Genomic DNA, 24,751 nt, shown 5'->3' with positions numbered 1-24,751 from the left:
AAAGTAACCGAGGCTGTCAAATGAATGTAGTGGAGTAAAAAGTGCAACTTCCTGCTGAAGTCTAAAGTTGCATAAAATGGAAGAACTTAGATATGTGTATAAAATGCATATTTGCAGTGTATAATAAGACATACTACTATAATAGGTCCTAATAGTAGTAAGTAACAACAACATTATCATCAACATCATCTGAAGCCTGCTGTTGTGATCTGTGTTGAAGGATATAATCTGTTCCTCCTGTTGGGGGCGGCGTTGAGCCAGTTTCTCCTCTGCAAAGAATATAAAGGAGCTGATGAGAAAAAAGACGACGAGCAACTCCAATTGTCCAAGCCCAACGTCATGGAAAGAGTTACTTTGTTGCAGCGCGCACAGGAATAAACCCAAAGAAACAACACTGACCCGTGGTCTGAGTTGATAATATGTATAAGGAGATTGTTTAGTTGCTGTTTTTGCTTTTTTCCTTTTTTGGTTGGAGGGGGGTTGAATTCAAAGGATCGACTGAAGATGCGCAGGGACCTGTTTACAAGGAAAACTCAGCAAGTTTCAGTCCGAGGGAATGCGGAGCAGGCTCACGATGCACAGGGATCCTCATCCCTCTGTCTTCCTTCACGCCGGGCCACTTTGTCTTGAAGATATTTTCATCAAGGATCACTTTTAGGCTCCGTAATAAGTGTTCGACACCACGCGAGGTTGCCGTCCTGTTTCTGAGGATTAAAACCACCGACGGTGCTTTTTGGAGGAGCTCTCTGGTGAAACCAGTTTTTTGTGTGTGTTGTGTTTGTGATGTAAAAGGAGGAAGAGAGTCCTTCTGTTGTGAGGAAGTCACAGTGTTATGGAGCATTTATAGTTTAAAGTTGAAAGACTTTAAAGTGTAATGGACAGGAAGACAATGGATTGATAGCCTCAATGGGCTGAGGATGCAAGTGGTCACAGTAGGTCTATTTTAGACTTTATTTTGGAGAGCGGATAGAAGTAATAGTTTTACAAAACTGTTAAATTCTCCTGTGTTTACTAAGTGTCAGATCATTAACTTTACATAAGTTATACTGTGCTGTTGCACACCTCATGCAACAGCTGCCATGTCATTTGAGATGAGTTTAAATATTACAGTGAGCTAGTGTCAGATGTTTACAACACGGCATGCATCAAGACAGCAGCATCAATATAAACTAGGCACTATGTGCATGTAGATTTTATTTTTTTTTTGCTTGCTTTTGGACCCACTGGAGTATCAAGATGTCAGTGAAAGCCAAAGCAATCTACACTTTTCTGAGTGAAAACAAAGAGGAGATCAGCATCCGGGAGAACGAGGAACTGGTTATCTTCGACGATAAGTCGGTGGACGGCTGGTTTCAGGGGGAGAACAGCCGCGGGGAGAAGGGTCTCTTCCCCGCGTCCTATGTGGAAGTGATTCGCACCCGCTCGAACTCGAACGTGACCGACTGCTCCATAAGCCCGGCAGGGTCTCTGGGAAATGACTCCTCCTATTTCCCCTCAACCCCGAACACCCCTCTGCATTTGCAGCGGAGTTTCAACGACGACGATGACGACGATGACGACTGGGACGACTGGGACGACAGATCCACGGTGGTGGACGACGGGGACCACATCAGGAGCCCCGGGGCAAACGGGCATTCCCATCAGAGCCCACTGTCCAACAACCCCAATGTGCACTACCGGGCCAAACCACACATGGAGAGACAGGACAGCATCTCCAGCTCCAGGAAGGGCAGCATGGTGGGCCGGAACCTGAACAGGTTCTCCAGCTTCGTCCGCTCAGGGGTGGAAGCGTTTGTGTTGGGTGACGTGCCCATGATGGCGAAGATAGCAGAGTCGTACACCATCGAGATGGGCCCCGTATGGCCCCTGTGGAAGGAGAGCCCACAGCCTTTCTCCTGCTCCATCGAGGACCCCACAAAACAGACAAAGTTCAAGGGCATCAAGACGTACATTTCGTACCGGGTCACGCCGAGCCACACGGGGCATCCCGTCTACAGGCGCTACAAACACTTTGACTGGCTGTACAACCGCTTACTGCACAAGTTCACTGTGATCTCCGTGCCTCACCTGCCTGAGAAGCAGGCCACGGGGCGATTTGAGGAGGACTTCATCGAGAAGCGCAAGAGACGGCTGATACTGTGGATGAACCACATGACCAGCCACCCGGTCCTCTCCCAGTACGAGGGCTTCGAGCACTTTCTGATGTGTGCTGACGACAAGCAGTGGAAACTGGGCAAGAGGCGGGCGGAGAAGGACGAGATGGTGGGTGCCCATTTCATGCTGACCCTGCAGATCCCCAACGAGCACCAGGACCTTCAGGATGTCGAGGAGCGGATCGACACCTTCAAGGCCTTCGCCAAGAAAATGGACGACAGCGTGATGCAGCTCACGCACGTTGCCTCGGAGCTAGTGCGCAAGCACCTGGGCGGGTTCAGGAAGGAGTTCCAGCGGCTGGGAAATTCTTTCCAGTCCATCAGCCAGGCCTTCATGCTGGACCCTCCCCACAGCTCGGAGGCCCTCAACAAAGCCATCTCCCATACAGGCCGCACCTACGAGAACATTGGAGAGATGTTTGCAGAGCAACCCAAGTACGACCTCTTCCACATGCTGGACAAGCTGTCGCTCTACCAAGGCCTGCTCGCCAACTTCCCTGACATCATTCATCTACAGAAAGGTAAAAATCATCCATGAATAGTTTTAATCTGTGAGAGAATTCTCTGATGTCCTTATGTATGCAAACTATAAATGTAACCATGCTAAAAAATGTTAATGATGATTACGTCCATGATGTAATGGATGTATCCTCGGCCTCCCATCTGATTTTAATTCCTGCAGCTTCATTCATGTTTGAACTGAATGTCCAAAGACAGCTTCTTATTACAATATTGAAATGACTATACAGTAACTTTTCTTCCCCCCAGACACCAGGCCACATAATGGGCTCTTCATGTCACAAGCAGATTATTATTGGACCTAAATACTCGTTACTACTTTGTAACAAGCGCTGTAGCAGTCTTCAATTGAGACGAGCAGCAGCTGTGAGAGTTTCAAAGGCTTCAATAATTGTTACGAATAAAACACACATTCTCTGCTCATGGGAACAAACTGAGCTGATGGCCCGTGATCACCTTTTATGCTATTTATTTTGTTATGGATGACAGGTCAGGTCAAATTTAGCCTCCAGCATCTCCCATCATCTCAAACACACCACACACACACACACACACACACACACACACACACACACACACACACACACACACACACACACGTACACATGCACATGCAGACATAAGATGTTTTAACCTGAGAATGACACACATGTAAGTTTTATGTGTCAGACTGTTTGCCAGCAGCATCTGAGGTCACTTGATCCAACTCCTTGACCCTCACCCACACACACACACACACACACACACACACACACCACACACACAAACACACACTTTACTCACTTTCCACACTCTCTTTAATATGACTGACATCATACAAAGTGTGTCAACAATAACTGTCATTAGAGCCTGAAAATAATTCAATTCATTACAGAATTAGTGATATCAAACAAAACTAATACTCATTATGTGTACAATTAGGCTGCGTCTTTTGGTTTGGAGGTTCTCCTTTTCTTGCTCTCTGGGTTCTGTTCAAAGTTTGATGAGACAAATAGGCAAGAGCGTCGTTGCAGTGTAATATTACAACCAACAGCCATGATGACACCTGGGTGACATGGGCAGGGAGTGGCTTATGCATAAGTCATCTTTTATCATTTTATGTATTTATTATTTCATCTTAAAGGTGCTGAACTCCAAATTCAGAACGTATCTATGATTAGGAGATTGCCTCGACACGGCTTTCAACATGGCGGCGGCTGAGCCGGTGGCTATTAGCTAACAGCGCTAACAGCGCTAACAGCTAAGCAGATGGCCGCTTCCACGACCATGGGTCATCGGCAGGAACCGCTGTATGCACGCGCAGCCGTAAACAAAGCACAGAGAAGCTCGAACTACAACACACACAGAGGGAAAGTGACTTAATTTTACTGCTCAGGTAAACATAACACCACTATATATTTACATCGTAAATAATTGTTTGCTGCTAAATGCTCTGAATTTCAAATTTAAGTAGCATTTAAGTACTAATCCTTTTTTAAAAAATTTTATTCTGGTGACACCCTTGCTCATGTACGAGCATAATTGCGGTTAATCAGTGACCATTTTCCTGTAACTCTAACTCACATTCCTGATTTGAATTCTCTGTGACGGTTGTGTTTGTGACGGCTGATTTCCATAAACCTCACGGTGAAATATTAGTTCTGCTCAGTTCTGCACGGCAAACTCGGGCAGTTTTCTCCTGCGAGCCCTGTTAGATGTTGGTCCAAGACAGTGGGAGAACGGACATATCAGTATTCTGTGTCAGCTATCAAACAAATAACTGTATCAGCTGTTGGAAGGAAAGGGCTGCTGCCAGTGAGGAAATGTGCTGTCGGTAAATGTTATCGTCGTTCCTTCAAACTGCTGGCAATCATTATCACAGAGGTCATTTGTGATACAGTTCGGCTATAGTTTCAGTTAGTCACTCCACCCACGAAATAATGTGAAAAACAAAGCCACCTGAATGATGTTAAATGGTCAGTCCACCCAAATCACAAAATGAATGATGTTATTATTGAACCCCGGCGGTGTCAGATCGTGGAGATAGTTTCGGTTTCACGTGTCAAAGTTTTGAGATATCTGGCTCTGAAATATCATTTTTAAATGCTCGGAGCACCACAGAGGAAATTCCATTCACCCCCATTATATCGGCTTGATAAAGGTGGAAATCCCCAAAATGCCTGCTTGGCTATGCACCACCATGTAGGAAAATATGTCTATCTGTAATTTTGTCCGACTGACCTGAATCATTTTAAAAGAAAAGATAAGATGTTCAATAACACACACTCGGTTCAACACAGTCAAGCTTATGGTGCTTAATGTTGGCTGAAGCTGCATACTGCTGTGTAACTGACATTACTGAGTCAGATGTACGGCTTTATAACTCTTTTTCTACTTGTGCTACTGTTACCATTTTGAATGTTTTACCATTATGTTGTAATTGTCGCATGCAGCCACACTGCTAATCAAAAGTTACATTGTGTTTCACTTTAAGGGAATATTATCAAAACTAGGAGGAAAGGAAAAGAGAGAAAGTATACTCATTCATTTCAATGTTCTTTTGCAGTCATGTTTGGCATTTTAACATCACCAAGGGATTTTTTTTTTACCATAAAAGGATGAAGATAACTATTTTTAAGAAGATGACCGGGTCTTGTGCGGAGGACAAACATGTGCTTTATGCCAATAAAACAAATTCTAGAGTAACTGTTTGCAGCATCTAATAGGATAACTTACCTTAAGTTTAATAACTTCAACATACTTTTATACACGTCATGCATTGCTTGACATATTTTGTTTCTGTAGTTGAGCTGTACTCTATTCTAGACTTTACTTGCCAAGAGTAGGGCTGTGTATTGAACCTTGATATCTCTCTGAATCTCATTTGGTCCATAGACTGTATATAAGGAGTGGATGTAGTCACAGCGATGTCACCCATTGGTTTGTGGAATACGGGTTTGAAGCCTTGACACTGCATTTCAACTCGCATACTGTTTCTTTTTACTTTTAGTACATACTGAAGCTGTCCTAACAAAGTACGTTCTGTTGCATGCAGTATGCATTCAATTGGGACACACTACTTCATCATAACAGCGCACCTTTAACTTTGACCCTCTTGCAGAGGATTGTGGGTCAGAAAAACTATGTATTGGGACATACTTAATATTTATCTGGCATACTAACAAGTATGGTAGTATGGGTATTGGAACGCGCAGCGAGTTTGGCATTTTGGTCGTCACCATCTTGGTTTTGGCCTTCCCGTTGTCCTTTTATTTTATGCAACTAGAAGTGACACAAGAAGGTAGAGCTAAGTACAACCGAACGCTGAATAAGACATTTTCAGGTGACCAAAATGTAACAATTAACTCTCATGAACAGGAAACACTGAAAGGATTTGAAAAGCAAGGACAACTCCCAGACAGGACAACGCTGTGGCAGCGGGAGGTAATAAATTAAGTTAGAAGCAGTCATTTTATTATTGACTTTTATACAGACTTATTTTTGCAACCAGAGGAGTCGCCTCCCGCTGGCCATTAGAAAGAATGCAAGTTTAAGGCACTTCCACATGCGCTTCACTTTTCAGAACTGGAGGTTGCCGCCTGGTTTTGTGGTTAGTTTCAGACTAAAAGACAACAACAGACAATTAATTACTTGCTCTTTAACTAAATAGTTTGTGATTCCAATCTTGTTGTTTTAGGCACGTCAAGTTTTTGTACATCTGGTTGTGTTAGACATTTGAGAAGCTTGATTTCTTTTGTTATTGAAAAAGGGGATTTGTATAAAATGCTTGTATTCCTCATAGCAAGGCATTTAAACAATAGTATCATTTTGTAATCTGTACTGAAACTCAGGTGTATTGTAGGTTCTATTGGAAACAGTATAAAAATATGTGTACCGGTACTTAACCTTAGCCAAGAGACAACAACTACTGTACGCGAGGAGGTTGTGAAGCAGTGTTTTTGTGAATGCAGAGACGTTTTCCCGCCGCGGAGTCGTCGCTGCCGGCCCAATAACTCCCCTTGATGTGACTTGTGTTCTGCTGAACCAGATACAGCTGTGGCAACACTCAGAACACGCAGGACTGAGGTCAACCTTTTCCGGTGCACTACTCCTCCTCTTCATGTCCTCATTGCTTCTTTCCTGCCTGACTTTGCCCTTTCACTGAGTTCTATAGGAGCTCAGGAGGTTTTTTGACTGTGATCCTGGTGAGCATGTGAACTTCAGGAATGTTAACTGTCTTTGAGACGTGGTGTTGGGCAGGGACTGCATGCGGCCTTGATAAAAGGGATTTACTATCTCTTTCTCCCATTTTCTCTGTCCTGTTTTGACTTTTACTCAACTGATTTTAAGTGTCTTTTGGTCTCTGCTGTTGCTCAATCTACCATCAGCCCTGGTTTCAATAATGGAGAAAGTAAATCTGGTCTGGTCCAGAGGCTTGGACTCCTGACAGCGGTCTGCTGTAATTTGAACCTCTGCCAAAACTAACCAAAGACCTTGATCTCATTTGAATACCAGGGGGATCTCGATGAACGGGGTTAATTACATTGCATTGTTATAGAATAAAGGGCCTGTGAGCTTTTAGAGCGAGAGGCAGATTTGTAACAATTAGTTGTTGGTAATCCTGGAAATGTATTGTACTGTCTCTTTTGTGTTATTGTACATAATCATGAAGTGAGCTGTGCTGGTCTGGTATCAAGCTGGTCTTGAATATTAAATGTGTAACCACTGAGGTTACATTGACAGCAGTGGTAACATGTAAGGTATTCGTGAGAGTAAAGCCAGATATCATGTTCTGTAGATTTTGTACCTGGCAACAACCGGGACTCTAATCCGAGACAAAACCACCTCATGTAGCTTTGACCAAACACAAACGAGTTCACAATAGAGTGAAACCGACCCGCCCCACGGATTGGGTAACAGTCTGATCTGGTGACGAAATGTGAGGCGTTGGCTCTGCATGCGATTTGGATCTGCATCACCGGTGTCCCCAGAATGACACGTTGAGGAGAACAAGGCAAACAATTGAGGTTGGATTCTTGTGCATAACCCCCAAAAAGTGATGATTATTGTGGGTTAGCTAGAAAAGGCCACACTGGAATAATTGCAGTTTAAAAGTACAAGTTTATAAATGATATAAAACCAAGAGGAACAAGTCATGACATATGTGCAGTGTTTTCAAAATAAAATGCATCAGACCATATCTTTTCTCCTATCTCGACTTGTTTTTTTGGCATTTAGAAAAGTGGAGTCCCCCCCTTCAGCTGTAGCTGACAGTGGGATAAAACCTTCTCTGATCCACCCCAGAGCGGAGCATTATTCACTTTGAGAATGAGCGAGCTCCCCTGGGACGCTCCCCAGCCCACCAGCCAGACTTTTAATCTGGACAAGAGGTTAGTTGTCCTCCATACGGCAACACATTACAACACCACATGCAGGCTCCATCCGTTTTGAAGGAAAAGATATGTAGTTGCCAGTTTTGAGGAAACGTGTGCGCCGAACGCCCCCTTGATCTGCAACAGGGGCTCGTCTTATTGTGCCTTTGTGCACACACGAACGTCTTTGTGCGTTTTATCTTCAACCGTTCTCAATATCGTTTAATTTTCTCAAAGGGATGACCAGGAGCTCATGCCGTGTTTATATTGTCTTACAAACGTGTTGCAGATTAACATTCCATACACTGGTTACAATACAGAAGAAAAACCGCACTGTCAGCAGGTAGACAAAACCTCAATCCCTGAAACCAGGCGAGGGTTGAAGGAGCGTGCAGTGGCTCAGCTGTGGCACCTTTTGAACATTGATTGTATGTCATTGCGTTGGCTACGGTCCCCGTCGCTGTCTGTGGTGACAATGGAGAGCAAACGTTTTCTCTCTCCTCTTTGCTTACTCATAAATCTCGACGAAGGCCCTCATCTTCACACAAACTGTCAATCCCACATGCCTCTGCATTCCTGTCTGTGCTGGCCCAGTGCGCTGCTGTTTCACACTGAAGGAGATTACAGATGTCTCCAAGTACTCGGCCTTTACCACGACCCCCTCCCCCCCTCCTACTCACTGAGAACTGCAGATTATGTGGTGAAGTGTCATTAGACTGAATAAGGCATGAGGTAAGAGAGGAGTTAGTTTATTTTGAAAAGACTATAGTGCCATATTCTACATATTTGTTTTGATATTCTGTCCCGCTCATGATAATAACTGGAACTGGACAAAGCATTGATACCTTTCAGTGCACAACGCAGTCTAATAAACCACCACCGCCAACCATGACGTCAGTTACAACAGATTGTAACGCTTCTCTAACACTGTGTCAACAAAAGCTGTGTTCACAAAGGAGTGTCAGTGATAGCTTGCTATCGTAGCTGACTTCTCAAGTTTAAATGAGGCATGGTAGTCTGTAGCTATTAAGGCCATGTTCAGCGTGACAAAGCACTGGGAAAAATATGGCAATTTAAAAAAAATAACATTGAATACATGGTGTTTTTACCCGTAATAAGTAAGTGACAGTTCACTTGAAATAGAAAGTAATATTTAGGCCTTTCAAGATAAAAAATTGTTCTTGGAATAAGCTGAGAAAACTCAATTTGAGCTATATTTCACTAGCATTTGGAAACGGTGTGTGTCATACAACAAGTAGAATTATTTTAACAAGATATTCAAGATGCATTGTCTAAAGTTAAGTCTACATTGTCCAAGTTCCTATACCTCACTAACATGTTACTTGTTAGGTGATTGTATGTCATATTAACTGTTATAAGATATCTTGTAACAATTAGACAAATAAACTTGGTAATATTTTTTGTTGTTGCCGAAGTGGTTAGCAGTAGAGCCTCACAGCTGGAAGCGTTCTGTGTGCAGTTTGCATGATCTCTCTGTCTGCATGTTTTTCCTCAGGCCCAAAGAAAGCCTGTCGATGTGAATGTGTTTGTCTGTCCAAATGTTTTTCTTGTGAAAGACTGGCAACCTATGCAGGTTGTACACCTCTTACTCAATGCATGCTGGGATAGGCTTTAGTCCCTGTCGAGCCTGAACAGGAAAAGAGGTTATGGAGGTTGACTCTCCCTGCATTGTTATGAATCAATGGAAAATAGAAGTCATCTAAGGCATCTGCATTTGCGCATGTTTTCATCCATTTATTCTTTGGCACCAAGTTCACCAGTTAGCTCACAGATTAATTGTTTTTCTGGCTCTGTCCATTGAGCTCCAGTGCAGCAAAAGAAACCCCAAAACTAAAACTTATAATCTTTGTCACGTTCAAAGGGAGCATTTAGTGTCCTAATCTTTTCCCTCCCCTGACAGGAATGAAGCTTTAACTGTCAGAAGGATTCTGGGTTGTCTGCCAATGTAGCTGTAGTCATGGTAGCGCTGACAAGATGGAGACGGCATTCCCTTCGAGGAGAGGACATTGTTAGCTGTTGCATTCTCTGGTCTTTTCCCGTGTCACGAAGAAGCGCATCATAAAAGTCAGGACGATGGAAAACCCTCGTTATTTGACCAAGAGTTTCATTTGGTAGTAGGATCGGCCAAACGTCTTTCATCGGAGGCACATCTTGCATTTTTTAGATTTGAGCTGCCTCTCTAACGTTATTGCAACACTTCTCGGTAGACAAGCGTTACAGGGCAAACAAACACAGGAACGCATCCATCTGTTTTGTAGCAAAAGAGCTAAGATTGTTTTAGATTAATTGTCACAATCAGAACTCTAACAGAACGCTCTTCGACCCAGAGGGATCATTGCTACACAAAACAATTGTGATGTAACAGTTAATGTTGCCCTTGCACAATCATTTCTTTTACTTGATGTGTGATGACATAACAGCTTTTGTATCCATATCCAGTCCAACTTTTTATTTCACTGTGACATCACCGAATATTTCATAAAAATGCATGAAACATAAGCTGCAAAGGGATGAAATAAATCCCTTTGCAGATGAATGTTGGGCTATTAGTGGTGATTGATTATACTTCCCTTCAAGATCAGCGCTGAGCATATCCCTCTTAATAAACATGTCTGAGGAGCGTGGATTTGTAACACCAGCTGTGTGAAAGTGAAGTTTATAATAGTTTTAGATGAGATTCTCTGCAGCCTATTAAAAAAAAAAAAAAAAACATCTGTCGAAGATTTCTTTGCATGGCTTACATTAACAGCTTTGGGAAGCTTAATGTCCTATTTCTTTGAGTGTAACAGTTGCAGTCAAAAAAGTAGTAGATGTGCACAAAGTCATATCGAGCGAGCAGAGGAAATTGCCCGATCGCAGATTAAGCATTTCTGGTAACTAATTCCCTGTGCAGGCTGGAGAGGGTGGTTCTGTTTTGAACATTCCTCATCCCTGAAGTAACAACAAAAAAAAGAATTGGAAATATTTGTTTGTGTCCCGTAGCCAATTAGCCCCAACGATGAATGGAAAAGGATATTTGAGATGGCATAAATCGGTTGTGAGCACATTCCAGCTCAGGACATAAACTCCAGCTCTGTTTTTATCGGTGTATCTGATTGGCTGGCGTAAACACCATTACCTACTGTCAGCTGACTCAGCAGTAGGCTCTTTCATGTTTGTGTATCTCCAGGGCTTTTAAGACCCACATTAAACACTGTCAGATCTGACGGTCCTTTTGACCCCGTCGTGCATTCTTGAAGCTGTGCCTCAGTTTGTCTTCCTCGCTTCTCTTCTGAAGCCTCCCTTTCCTCTGTATGTTCAGCTCTTCTGTACATCTCTTGTCTTGTCTTTTTCCTTCCTTTCCTTGTCAGCTTTCCTCTCCTCTACTGTCTATCAAACTCTACTGTCAGTATTTACTTTGCCTTCTCATTACTAAAGGCCCAGTTAAACCAGCATTTCAAATCACAAAATTGATTTCTTTGGAATTGCCACAATTAATAATTTAAACTGTGGGGTAGATGTAAATATGTACTTTATTTAGCCTCAACTTCAACTTCAGGAACTTTGAAATTTCTGCTGTCTTGACAGCGCTGACATTTGATGGCAGGGAGCGCCGCAGGGAGAAGGCTTATTGCTCCATTCACTTTAGTTTAATCTCCCTCCGTCAGAGTATAAACTTCTCCACAGCGATGAATGCTTACAGAAAGTTGTTATGTGCAATATGTTCAAGAAGCAATATGTTTCAGTAGAAGCCTTATTTGTTGTCGCTGCTATTTTCATTTACTCATTGAGAGATCAACAGGGAACAAACGCCTCATCAGTTCACCGCGGTGCTCGACTCTGACGTCAGCAGCCCCCTCCACACGCACAGCCCTTCACTAATGCTTCGTGTTTTTGTGGTGACAAGCCTCATTTGTCCTCAGTTGAAAAATGTTTCTGTTTACTCGTCTGTCCAATGTGAGTAACATCCACTAATCTTACTCAGTCACGTTAGTTTATTTTACAATAGACTGATGAGTCATTCTGATTACGCAAATTTGAAAACTACACCGTGTTTTCTTGTCAGTATTTGGACTTTAAAGCTGTTTCAGTGACTTGATTTACCAAACCATGACACATTATCTTCATAAATATTTACAAGTCTTAAAGGAAAAAATGGGGATTTTGCATTGCAGCAGTAAAGTCAGTGGCTATATAGACCTAGTACTGTTCACACACAAACTCACACACCTCTAGAAGATTGTGAAGCAATAAGCAAAGTTTCCCATAGTTGGAGCTTGTGTTCAGCTTAATTACACACCAATTATAGTAAAATTCCTTGTCAAAAAGTTGATACTAGCACACCACATCAGCTCGTGTTATGTGTATAATACATTGGACCTGCACATTACAGGGGGCAGCGGATTAAAACAAACTAAAGAGGCTCAACTCCAGTTTAATGATGCCTCCACTTTGGGATTAAACAGGAAGAAATGATTTAATCAGCTGTGACTTGAAACCATGGTCCCGGATGAGAATGAGTTCAAATTAGACACACGTCGCTTGAAACTGCTGTTTGCAAATGTTTGGATCTTAGAACGATCTGCAGTTTTGTGGAGAGAAAATAACGCTGGCTTTGCTGAAAAGGAGCTCAGCTATATTGAAGTGGGGAATGTCATCAACACTAAACACAAGCAAGCAACACTCACTGTAAACAAATACACATATCTTAAAGAGGGACTTCCGCTCTCAAGTTGTGTCAAATGGATAGAAGACAGATGAAGACGTAGAGAAGAAGTGCTGCACTTCCTGAATTCATCACTGCAGTGACCTCGGGCTGTGGGAATGAGGAATCCAGCTGATGCCTGAGTTCAGTTCCCCGGAGGGTTGCGACCATAATTAATCTTGACGATCTTCTTTTTCTCTCTGTCTGACACACACACACACACATACTGTATTTTCATACTTTGGTATGATCATGAAACAGGTATTACATTTGCATTCTATGTGGCTATAAAAAGGTCTTACGCAAATTGGACTTGGCGAGCCCTGCAGACGGCCTGCTAGAAAGCCCTGTTTGTGTTTTAGCTCCCCTGCACACTGTTGTCCCCTTCTCCCCCTCCGTATCTACCCAGCACAGACCCATGAAGCTGTCACATGTGAAATAGTTTAATTCTCTCTTTGGCCACAGCCATAAAACATGAGGTAGCCAGTCTGGTTGGGCAAGATAAACAAATCCGGCGACTCTCCAGACCACTGGCCATCATAACATCAACTTGGTGAAAGGAGGCAGAAAGCCTTTAGTGGGAAAGAGGGATTGTTTTTATATAATAGTTGGAAACTCACACGGCTTTGCTTTTTATTCGGCCACAGTCTTTTTGTAGCTTGTATTTTCGGCTTTAATAGTATCGTTTTGCGTAATTTTAGAGAGCAGATTTAGCTGCGAGGAACAGCACATTTTGCATTAGCTGATCCCAAAAATTCAAAGATTCAAACCCCCCTCCCCATCATCATGCACGTACACACACACACACACACACACACACACACACACACAACCATGAGCGCCTTTCCTTTATGTCCCACAGACATGCTATCTGGTGATGCACATTCTCCTCTCATGTGGAAAACAGAATACATGAATGTAGGTCACCACCACAGACTATAGTCCACACGCCTCCTTGCTGGAACAGACTGAAAGTGCTGTTCATGCTTTCCCAGACTTCTGCCAGGAATTCCATACGAAATCCAGGGCGGCATGAACTCACAGATACAGTTAACGGATTAAACCTGCAGGCTGCAGCGGATACATTAAAGCCGTAAAAACATCTAGTGCGTGCAAACTAGGTTCTGCTAGCAAGCTCAACTGCATGACAGTCTTCCTGTTATCGAGCTCAGCTTGTATGAGACTGAGGCAGCCTCACTAATCCGGTGGGAAATGCAGTGTGGCGACATGCCATTCGTCTGCCATGTTCTTTCCTTGGAAAGTGACGTCATGTTCAGTCTGGGTGAACGTGGTTACAACTTGTCGACAACATACTGAAACTAGACGTTTGGTATGCAACTGAAACAAAAAGTAATTGTTTCTGTACAGCTTTACAGGAGTGAATTTCTGGGGGAAAAGTTACACTGTTGGTCTTGCTGAGTGCCATGGTCATATATCACAACATAGAGTAATACAGACCCACCCAAAGCCAACAGAGCGATACAAATCTTTTTAAACTCTGCTGAACTTTTATTACAACTTTTGTTACAGGGTTTTTATTTGTATGCTTTCATCAGGAGCACAGTTTTACTGCTTTTCAGTAAGTCTACACGTCATCTTATCATCGCCAACAGCTTATTGGGACGTACTCTAAAAGTTTTACTGAAAATAGTGACTTTCTAGTTGACGTGACTTTAAAAATCAGTCCAACTAGACACAAAAAAACACCATAATTTCTCACTGAAATCTAATGGTATCTGGCCATTCAGATGGTTTTATTTGCCCAGTTTATCTCCCTCTTTAATACTTATGAAAACAAATCTACGGAAATTTGTTTGTCGGGCTCACAGCATAAAATAATGACAGAAATCAGCAGTCAGTGTCCTTGTTGCTCTGTGTAATGCCCTGCAGCTTTCTCAGCAACTATATTTTGTAGAAAGCAGTCCCTTTATGAAAACGGTTGGGCGATCTGTGGATAATTCAGAGCAACTACTACTCAATGTTTGTGTAAAGACACCTTGCTGTTAAATGTAGTTTTCCAATGCTGTGGGCAGCACAAATATAATGTACCTTCCTTGTACTGGGGTGAAGACAGAAATCTGTCAAAAGGAAACCGAAGAAGTAAAACTACCTGCATGGCTTAGATACCTCCATGTGATAAAAGTAAAACATGTTTTTGTTGTATGTGGGTGGAGGCACAAACGTCAAAGATGGATATCTCAAAAACTGGGCAAGTAAAAACGAAACTATCTTAATGACCACATACCACTCGAGATAAATGTGACGAGTTTTTTATGCCTCCGCGCCAATGATATCTAATAATATGCAGATTATGCCAATTTGACATAAATGTCTATTAGGATAAAATCATGAAGTGATGGTATTTTGCAAAAATATGGCTGTAGACTGCAACTTACCTGGGTGGTTATTTATTGCCATTTTGATGGCCTTTAAACAGCCTAATGGTTTTGCAATAACAGTTTACCAAAAGTGTCCCCGCCTTTTTGTGATTCGAATATCACAGATTTTTAGAATAATATAACTTTTCTTCTTAACCCAAGGTGCCTTTGCCAAGGTGAAGGAGAGCCAGCGGATGAGCGACGAAGGGAAGATGGACCAGGACGAGGCCGACGGCATTAGGAAACGCTGCCGGACGGTCGGGTTCGCCCTCCAGGCAGAGATGAGCCACTTCCACCGGCAGAGAGAGGTGGACTTCAAAGACATGATGCAGGCCTACCTCACGGAGCAGATCGCCTTTTACCAGCGTGTTGTCCAGCAACTGGAGCGCACCCTGCACATGTACGACTGTCTGTAAAGACGCCGAACTGCTGTCCAGTTCAAGATGCCAAAAAAAAAAAAACACAAACGAGAAAGGAAGATCCAAGTCTTCACTCTTTTATCAAGGCGTTTTGTGTTCGTCATGTTTGGTTCAGTTGGAAAAGACTTGCAGATAAGTTAAGCAATAGTTAGTAGAAAGACATACAAAGCCAGTCAGTCTTTCCCTTTGATGGATTCAAAGTCACTTTTTTTTTTCATGACCTACTGTACCTTTTTATTCCTGAAATACACATCCCATAGGCAATGTCACAGCACATGGTTAATTTGACATAATTTAAGGTGTTTGAAACAATAAAATAAGAATATAGGTTCCGGATTCATAGCGAATCTGTCGTTGCTTGTTCTAAAGTGTAATACCATGAAACGGGTCCTGTTTTGAAATTGTCCCCTTCTCTCCAACATCATGCACTTTGTTTCTAATTTCTTTAACCCCCCCCCGATATATTTTGTTTCATTTACCAACATCTGATAAACAATCCAGTCACAGATTTTTCTCATTGGACCTTGAAAAGATCGTATTTCTGGCCAAACTAGTGCACGGCATACTTTCACCATCGCCTTGTTGAGTGCTCACCTTGCTCAAGTGTTCACTGCATTGAAATTGGTATCTGTGACTTATACTCTTAGTACAAGTCACAGATGTCTGTCTTAACTTTGCACCATGTGGAAGACTTACTTAAACCGCACAAATCAGTTTGTTTTCTTGCGATTTCCATGCATTAAGTGCCTTTAAGAATCTGAAGCAATCTGATGGGATATGTTTAAATAGGCCATTTGTCTGTAGAATGGCTTGCGTTTTATTGGGGGAATTATTACAAATGAGTTGCATTTAGAAACAAGTTTGCACATGTTTTCATACACTAGTTTGTGTGTGTGTGTGGGGGGGGGGGGGGGAGGGGTGATTATGTCTGGGTGAGCGAATGAAATGAGTCAACTACTGCGCTGATCAATTCCCTTTCTCACGGTGGAAAACAAAAAAATATATATTCTTTTATGTTGCAGCAGGTTTATCGAGCCAACTATTATGGAACTGACAGTCAGACAGCTGAAGTGTATTAAGTGGTTTCGTGAGGCAGAACATCAAGTTGACATTTCAGTGTTTAAATCGTTTAGTTAACACAACACCAAATTCTTCCTGTTATTAGAGTTTTGTGATCAATGTAGTCTGGGTCAAAAAACAGAATGATTTAATGTTGATATCAAGTATTTTAAAACAACATCTAATGCACAAATAAAACCACATTATATCATTCCGATCATCTATACACCCTGTAGCCATAATAACTAATAGACGCTTCTTTGCTTTCGTGCCATGAGTTTGATGAGAAGATCGATGCCACTCTGATGTCTGTCCGTTGATTATAAAGCTACAGCTAGCAGATGGTTAGCTTAGCTTAGCATGAAGACTGGCTCTGTTCAAATCTTATCTAATACTCACTAATTAAAAATGTTATATTTCGTTTGTTTAACCTGTACAAAAAACAGAGTGTAACAACTTCAATATGCGTTTTTTTACACCCAGTAAAACCGCAACTTGTCATTTTTTACACTTGCGTTTTGTATGGATTTAAAAAATGAAGTCTCCTCGTTTCCAGGCATTATGCTAAGCTAAGCTAACAAGCCAAGAAAGACAGCAAAATGTTGAACTTTTCCTTCATTAATAATACCTTAATGCTCTCCTTCCAGCTGTCATCACAGTGATGTAGGCCTATCACTTGAGTTTTAAATGACTGTGAGGAACCGAGTCCCACTCGTCACTGCTTGAATGAGATGTTTATAACTAAATTAGAGATGTTCCAGTAACATTACTCATCCTGTTTAACAAGAGAGAAACAAAATTCATGGCAACTTGCGGTTAGACGAGACTATCTTAAGCGTCGTGTTAACCTATTTATGTGGAGTCTGCGTTTGCAATTATAAGCATTAGCTCAAGAAGTACAGGGAATGTTTTTGTGAGCTTGACACGCTTCTCCTCAAGCCAGTGTTTATTCCTCAGTTGTGGGACACTGATTCTTCATTTTGATGGAAGAGGGATTGATCTCTCAGTGGTGTGTTTGGATGTGGATGAAACGTGAAAAAGAAACATTATCTTTGTGACATCTCTGCCGGGTGTTTGTGAGATTCAAAATGTGAAGTTAGAGCCTTATTATGGTTCTCTCTCAACAAAGAAGTGCTGATTCAGTGCAGGTTTCTCATTAAACAAATGGTCTGTGTGTGTGTGTGTGTGTGACTCAGATATGAGTGTCTCAGTTAGCGGTACTGTTCAGTCCACATCTGCAGCCTTTAACTCTTTGCTGTCTAAATGTGGTGTTGTTTATGGTTATTTTTGAACAACCCTTTGCTTTTCATACTTCAGCATTTTTTTATTTTTCTGTCAGCATTTGCACTCATCGCGGTTTCTCCGAGACCAAAGAAGTCAGACATTTTCTACTGGGCTTCCTTTCTTTTTTTACTCTGTTAGGTTGAAGTGAAATTGAATGTGCTCTCTGGTTTTGTAATTGAATCTGTTCTACTCTGAGGAAAATGTGAAGGGAGCGTTTAAAAAAAAAAAACATTCCACAAAGAAACTGTAAAGAACACCAAATGAGAAGACAGATTTTGGGCAAATGAAAGACGTGCAAGGTGCAAAAGAACAAAAAACATTCAAAGAGATGCTCAATTAGGTTTCATAATGACATTTTCCTCATGTTCCAAAGCTGCATGACAAGTTGAATGCCAGGCATTTTACACAGGTGACTGTTTGTTGACATGGATGCGTGACCGGGTGAGTTGCAGGAACTCTTTACTTTCAGTCTCTGAAATAACAGATGGTGATTTTCCGTAAGTAATTCGTCACTTGATTTAAGGGATGGGGACCTAAAAATGTTAATAAAAGTAATGATGGTGATCGCATGCTGTCTGTCTCTTCTTTGTGGATTTGTACAGCAATATTGTGAGTTTGTTTCCATGCAGACGTTATATCTGGACCACTCAAGTATTCTGTGTTATAGTTGGAACATGCGAGCGTCATATTTTATTTACAGTTACCCATACAACTCCTCTCTTAAGCATAAACAACAATTTACCAAAGAAACACTGAAGAAAATCATCTGGGACACTGAAACATTCACCCGCTTTAGCCAATGAGCGTTTGTTTTCCGTACTGTTGTTGTCATATTTCTTCCCATACTTAGCACACGAGGATATTTGTGAGCGGGATGTGATGATGCACACAAACAGTTTGTCCTGAATATAACCAAAACAGGGAAAGCCAGGAGCTGCTATCCAAAGTTCTGTGTACACTCAAAACAAAAGAACACATTGACGTACCAAAATGAATGACACACACAATGCGCACATCTTGCCAGAAGTCTGAATAGAGCAGAATTCTTGACATCAAATTCAAGTTTGGGTTGGAGTGGTCAATCTGTTAGGTCTATTATCTGTATGTTTACACCAGAAAGCATTTCTTCCTGCGTTCTAGCCATGGTAACGCTGTGGCTGGCATTGTCAGACAGTTGGTTCAGACTGAAATATCTCAACAGCTATTGGATGGGTTGCCATGACACTTTGTACAGACACTCATGTTTCCCCACAGCTACTGAGGTTTGTAATCCCCTAACCTTTCCTCCAGGACCACCAGAGAGGTTAACCGTTTTGGTTTTGACTAAAATATCTAGACAACTACTGGACGGATTACTTTGGCATTTGCTACTGATATTCATGGTCCCTAGACGATGCATTCTTCTAACTTTTGTGAGCACTTAAAGTGACAGCTAACCCCAAAATCCAAAATACAGCAGTTTCATGTTGGAACTATTTTCTTTCAACCATAGTTCCTTTATAAAACTGCTCACAACAAGGTCTAAGGATTGTAACCGGGTCGTGATTTCTGGAAAGAGACATTGCTGTTGAATTTTTCAAATGTATTTTTTGTTGCTTTGAGCACCACAAGCCGAGTGCCATATTGTCCCCTATCATATATTCCCTGAACTAGGAAATTAACGGCAAAACCATCTAGTTTGATAAATAGCAATACAGGTTTCCCTTTGAGGAGAGCCTAACAAACAAATTTCCCCTTGCGCGATGAATCAAGTATCTATCTATCTATCTATCTATCTATCTATCTATCTATCTATCTATCTATCTATCTATCTATCTATCTATCTATCTATCTATCTATCTATCTAACAGAGTCGCTTGCATGGCAGCACCCTCTCAGTATTACTTCATATTAATTCATTTTTAACATGGCGACAGCTGGACCGACGGCTGCTAACAGAAGGAACAGTGCAAGTAACAGGGCGGCGTTATTGGCAGTAACCATCGTATGAGCGCAGTACAGAGTGATGGTGATTAGCTAGCCGGTGGGGCAACCACACTGGGACTCACATTCACTAACACGGACACGCGGCCGGACCGGCTGTGTTAAAAAAGCACAGAGAGGCTCGTATAACAACACACACAGAGGGAGAGTGACAGCATTATCTCTCAGTGCGCCAAAGCGAAATTTCGTATTTTTAAGTATACTTATTTAAACTTATGAGATAGCATATGTTTATCCTTGTTCATAAAAAACAGAACCTGTTCTTTAGCTGTATGGATGTGTACGAAACCCACCAAGAAACAGTTAACACACATCCTCATATGCTCATTTTTGTCAATGTATATTTTATTGAAGGTTTCCTGATATGAGTGAAGCTCTCCTGCTGGGTTAACTCGTGGATACATCTGATGAATGCCAAACTGTAATCTAGTACAATATGTTAAAGAGAAACCCCGGCTTTCCCCTTTAATCTGTTCCAGATGTTTCGGAAGCAAACTTTTCATTTGGACAGCTCAAAATCAACAGCTCCGTTGTTGAAGTGAATGAGGCGTTGGCATGGATCTAAATAACATTGAGCTCCCTCTTCTGTTTCAACCCTAACAGCAGGTGTCTTTGGTTTGTACCATGATAGTAACAGTTCATCTCCGTCGCGTTGATATATTAGTGATGCTAAAGAATCACAGTTGCTCTACTGTTTGCCAAGAACAAGGTGTACTTTACAGATGCACGTCCAATCTTTTCAACTTTAAAAAGAAAAAAGAATCCAGATGTTTCTATTTGAACCCAATGCCTGGGTCTGATGGTAATGTTTCCGGCTTTCTCAGGTTTTGGTACGCAACACGGTTGATGTCACCTTCATGATATGTGCCAGGAGGAGGCGTCATCAAGTTCACTGAGAAAACCCAAGACTGACGGGCGAGCGAATATCTAAATTTGAACCATAAATCCGCACACTTAATGAAAGCAGATTTAAACGGTATTTTCAGACGAATTAAGTTTGCCTTCCACACACTTCTATATTGTACACCACAGAGTACTAGTGCAGCAAAAAGGCCTCAATGGTAGTAAAATGACACCTTGGAAAAAGTTCCAAGACCTTAAGTTGTTGCCAAAGTAATGCTAACAGCGCACTTCTCTGCAGCAACCCAATTCGTGTGAGCGAGGAAGTGGGGAGATGAAAACCGGTCAACTTTGCCTCCTTTTAGGCTTTTTCCATCAGACACAGCTGAAGCCTGGATGAGCTAACTACCTCTTTTCCAGAAGGGAACAGTTGTTGATACTGCTCCAGCTTGGTGCTACAATTGTTTTATCATTAAAAAAAAACCTCAAAATACCCTGTTGCTCCTGGTCTGGTCATGCTTGGGTGCCATGTTGCGATTCACATTTACATTACTTAGCACATTCGTCTTCATGCCCGTAACGTTCAATGCAACACACCTGGCTCGTCTAAAGGGGGAAAAGTGTAGATTTCTTTCAGGTCTGCAATGCTGCTGCTCGGGCACATGGTAAAAGCATTATGGCCCAAAGTGCCAGCAGATGTCCATAAAAGAATAAAAAAAAAAAAAAAAAAGATGCTGAGCAAAGGGAAGGAGCAGTTTCATGTCTGCATAGCCTGGGGAGGAAAAGTGCACCTCCAGCCCCTGGACAGGATGCCTCAGAGGACACGACGTACCCAGAGTCCTCATTTGTTTCCCTTAATGAAAAATCAGTGTGAGCTGCATGAGCACAGAAGCGAATGTGTTTAGGTTTAACTGTTTGACTGCAGACATGAATCACACTTTTTCAAACATGTCAAGACTCAAAGACTCACATTTCCCAGTCATTTCTACGGAAGATTCCCTCACGTATTTGGTCTGTATGTAAAGCAGTATAAAGGATTCTTGAGTTAAATTCGTCATTACTATCACTTTCATGGATGACCAGACAGGATTGTTGTCTTTCTCCTGGACTGACTGGAGTGACATGGTCTTGACCTCCACGCTGCAGAGGATTACAGCGTCCTGCTCCTCCTCGAGCATTAGGAGGAAACAAAGGCAACAGATGGCCGAATCAACACACATGGTGGGTTTGGTAATCCCTCCTCCTTTTGCTTCTCCTGCTTGCTGCTGGGGCCAACGTCCCAGCAGGGCCAAAAGCCAACATTCAGACCAGATTTGTGTTCGTTTGGGAGAGGAATCCTGGCGCTGCCAGTCTTTGGGGGTAGTTATTGTCCCTTTACTGAATTACCAATATAAGTTATAATCATGAAAAAGTGTTATTTCAAGCTTTCCAGAGATGTCATGGTAAGTATTTTTGTCATTTAGTTTTATGCAGAGACAAATAGGATTATCCAGATAACTCCTTATTGCAGATGTTCCAAACCTTTTTAGCTTGTAACCTCGTAAAATGAAGCAATATCTACTAGTGACCATTAAATGTGCAACGTGTAATACCGAGCCACCTGCTCCAAAGAAATAGGGGGAAGCATTTCATCCCTACTACTGGGTCTATATAATCTAAATGTACAATCATAGTTAGTATAAAAGTTATATAAAAAAGCCAACTACTAACTAACAGCAGGGCAACGTCAAACTTTACAGAAACTGATGAAACTCTGAGAGCCGGTCAAAATAACACTGTTATCTTATGATCTTCACATGTGGCTTCGTCTTCTAGGTTACTTAAGCCATCTGTGTGTGGTGGGAATCACAGAAAGTTTGCTTATTGGACGGGGAGTCGGGGCAGAAGTGGTATTACAAGAAAGTAAGGCCCCCCACTAGTTAGTTATATGCTAAATTCAGTAGATATCTCTACAACACAATACATAGATGTATTTAACATATTGCCAACAATGTAACTTCTTCATATTCTGTTGATATTGTTAATTTACTTTTTGAATGTTTAAAACTAAAATTCTGGCTATATATTACAGATTACATTTCAAACCCAGGTCATGTGAGAATTAGTTTTAAAATAAAAAACTCCCATAAAACATTTATTTATGAACTATTATAAACTGACACATATGTGGGGAAGTGGGAAAGTACGACTCCCAAGAAAACGATGAGTCATATCTCTTCAAAGCTTGAACATTCATTCTGAATCAAAGCCATTTCAGGATAAACAGTCCACAGTTTACAGATGTTGTCAGTATAACTTGTGTTGCCTAAATCCAATCAGTGTTTGACATGTCAGCAAATAGTTTAATCAATAGATGTCAACAAATATACAGAAGCCAAAGGGTTTTGAAGCTGATGAAAACATGGCCACTATAGAGCTAAGGCGTGTTTTTATGGAAATCATTTCTGAAACATTGGTAGAGCCATCAGATAGACATAGGGCAGAGGGAACATAGGGCAGAGGGAACATAGGGCAGAGGGAACATAAACATGAGGAAACATTGGATTGAGGGATCACAGGGCTGAGGGAACAAAGGATTAAGGTAGGGCCAAGGGAACAAAGGGTTGAAGGAACATTGGGTTGAAGGAACATTGGGCTGAGAAAACATAGACATGCTCCACAAAAAAAGGCTCTCTCTTAGTAGCTACTTAATGTGCATGATATTAAGTAATTTCTTTGGTACACTTTTCGTATATCTCTGCATTAGTGTCTGTCTTTCTGTCTCTCTGACTACCGTTCTTCACCTCTCTGTCTCCACTCAGGCATTGCCAAGGGGGAGGGGTGACCCAGACTTTGGACTGACTGGTTCCAGATGAATCTTATTGTCCGGACTCATCAGAAAAGTGTATTTCAGGAGGCTGAAGTGGTTATTTCTGCCTAGTAGGAATTCCAGATTGAAGTCTTTAAATGATCAGTAAATGGCTTGGTGAAGGCGTTAGATATAGTATGTGACTGTTTGGCTTTATATAATTAAAACTCTAGTTCACACACACACACACACACACACACACACACACACACACACACACACACACACACACACACACACACACACACACACACACTACAGCCCAGTATCCATTTGCTCTGTGTAGATCAAAGGGGCCAACACTGAGGTTAAAGGTCACATCTTCACTGGCTCCACTGTTGCAATGAATGTTTGATGATGTATTCCTGGAGGTCACTTTTTCTGGATAAAAGTAGATAAAAGTATCCACCTCAGGTTCATATTAGCACTTCTTTTCTTATACACATCTAGTACAAATGCCAAAAACACTCTGTATACCAATCCAAAGCCAGGCCGGTCTCTTACAGTTGCCTGGCTACATGAGAGGACATTCCAGTGGGTTGGACCCGAAATACTTCCACATTGTTCCGGGAAAGTCCCAATTAAAAGGTTTTGCTGGTGGATTTTTTTTTCAAGAAAATCTCCTGACATGTTAATCAGGCCACAACAGCCTCAACATAGTTGTCACCGCTGGGTGACATCAGATGTGTCCACAGAGGACAGAATGTGTTATTAAAAAAAAAGAAAATTCTATTCTCTCTGCTGCACGACAGAAACAGACATTTAAATGCTGACACATCAATTTGCTCTCAGGGTAGTCTACTCAGCATTAATCGACTGATTTCTTTGCCAAAATGAAAAGAAATGAAGAAAAGAGAGCCAAGAAGTCAGAAAGATGTACAGCCTGGAGCGGCTCCACAGATAATGAATAGGAAAGTGTTTTATGAATTCATCATGCTAATTTATGAGCCAGCATCATGTTGTTCTTGTGATAATGGTCCTAAACCACACATCACTCTCTGTGAGGCAGTATGTGACATCCAGTGGTGGGAAGTAACTAAATACATTCCCTCAAGTACTGCACCTCAAGTACAACTTTGAGGTACCAGCACTTACGTATTTCCATTTTCTGCAACTAGATACTTCTACACAATTCAGAGGAAAATATTGCACGTTTTACTCCACTCCATTTATTTGTTAACATCGGAGTGCATTTAAAGTGCTGAGAGCATA

General features: G+C 41.8%; 1 protein-coding gene across 4 annotated transcripts; it reads left to right on the top strand.

Annotated features, from left to right (window-relative positions):
* The first annotated feature begins 284 nt into the window (after window positions 1-284).
* Window positions 285-18,432, top strand: snx33 (sorting nexin 33). 4 transcript variants are annotated; one of them, XM_076089488.1, is made up of 3 exons: window positions 285-2,674; window positions 6,030-6,095; window positions 15,269-15,284. In XM_076089488.1, the coding sequence occupies exons 1-2, from the start codon at window positions 1,237-1,239 to the stop codon at window positions 6,047-6,049; spliced, it is 1,458 nt and encodes a 485-aa protein (XP_075945603.1). In that variant the 5' UTR covers window positions 285-1,236; the 3' UTR covers window positions 6,050-6,095; window positions 15,269-15,284. The 4 variants fall into 4 exon arrangements, with proteins under 4 accessions (XP_075945603.1, XP_075945602.1, XP_075945600.1 ...); XM_076089487.1 differs by lacking the exon at window positions 15,269-15,284 and adding an exon at window positions 6,623-6,757; XM_076089485.1 differs by lacking the exon at window positions 6,030-6,095 and having other exon boundaries at window positions 15,269-18,432.
* The last annotated feature ends 6,319 nt before the right edge of the window (window positions 18,433-24,751 follow it).

This window comes from Anarhichas minor, unplaced genomic scaffold (genome assembly GCF_050575085.1).
Source record: "Anarhichas minor isolate MPS153535 unplaced genomic scaffold, ASM5057508v1 ptg000011l, whole genome shotgun sequence".
NCBI classification, from domain to species: Eukaryota; Metazoa; Chordata; class Actinopteri; order Perciformes; family Anarhichadidae; genus Anarhichas; species Anarhichas minor.
This window is presented reverse-complemented; position numbering and strand designations above follow the sequence as displayed.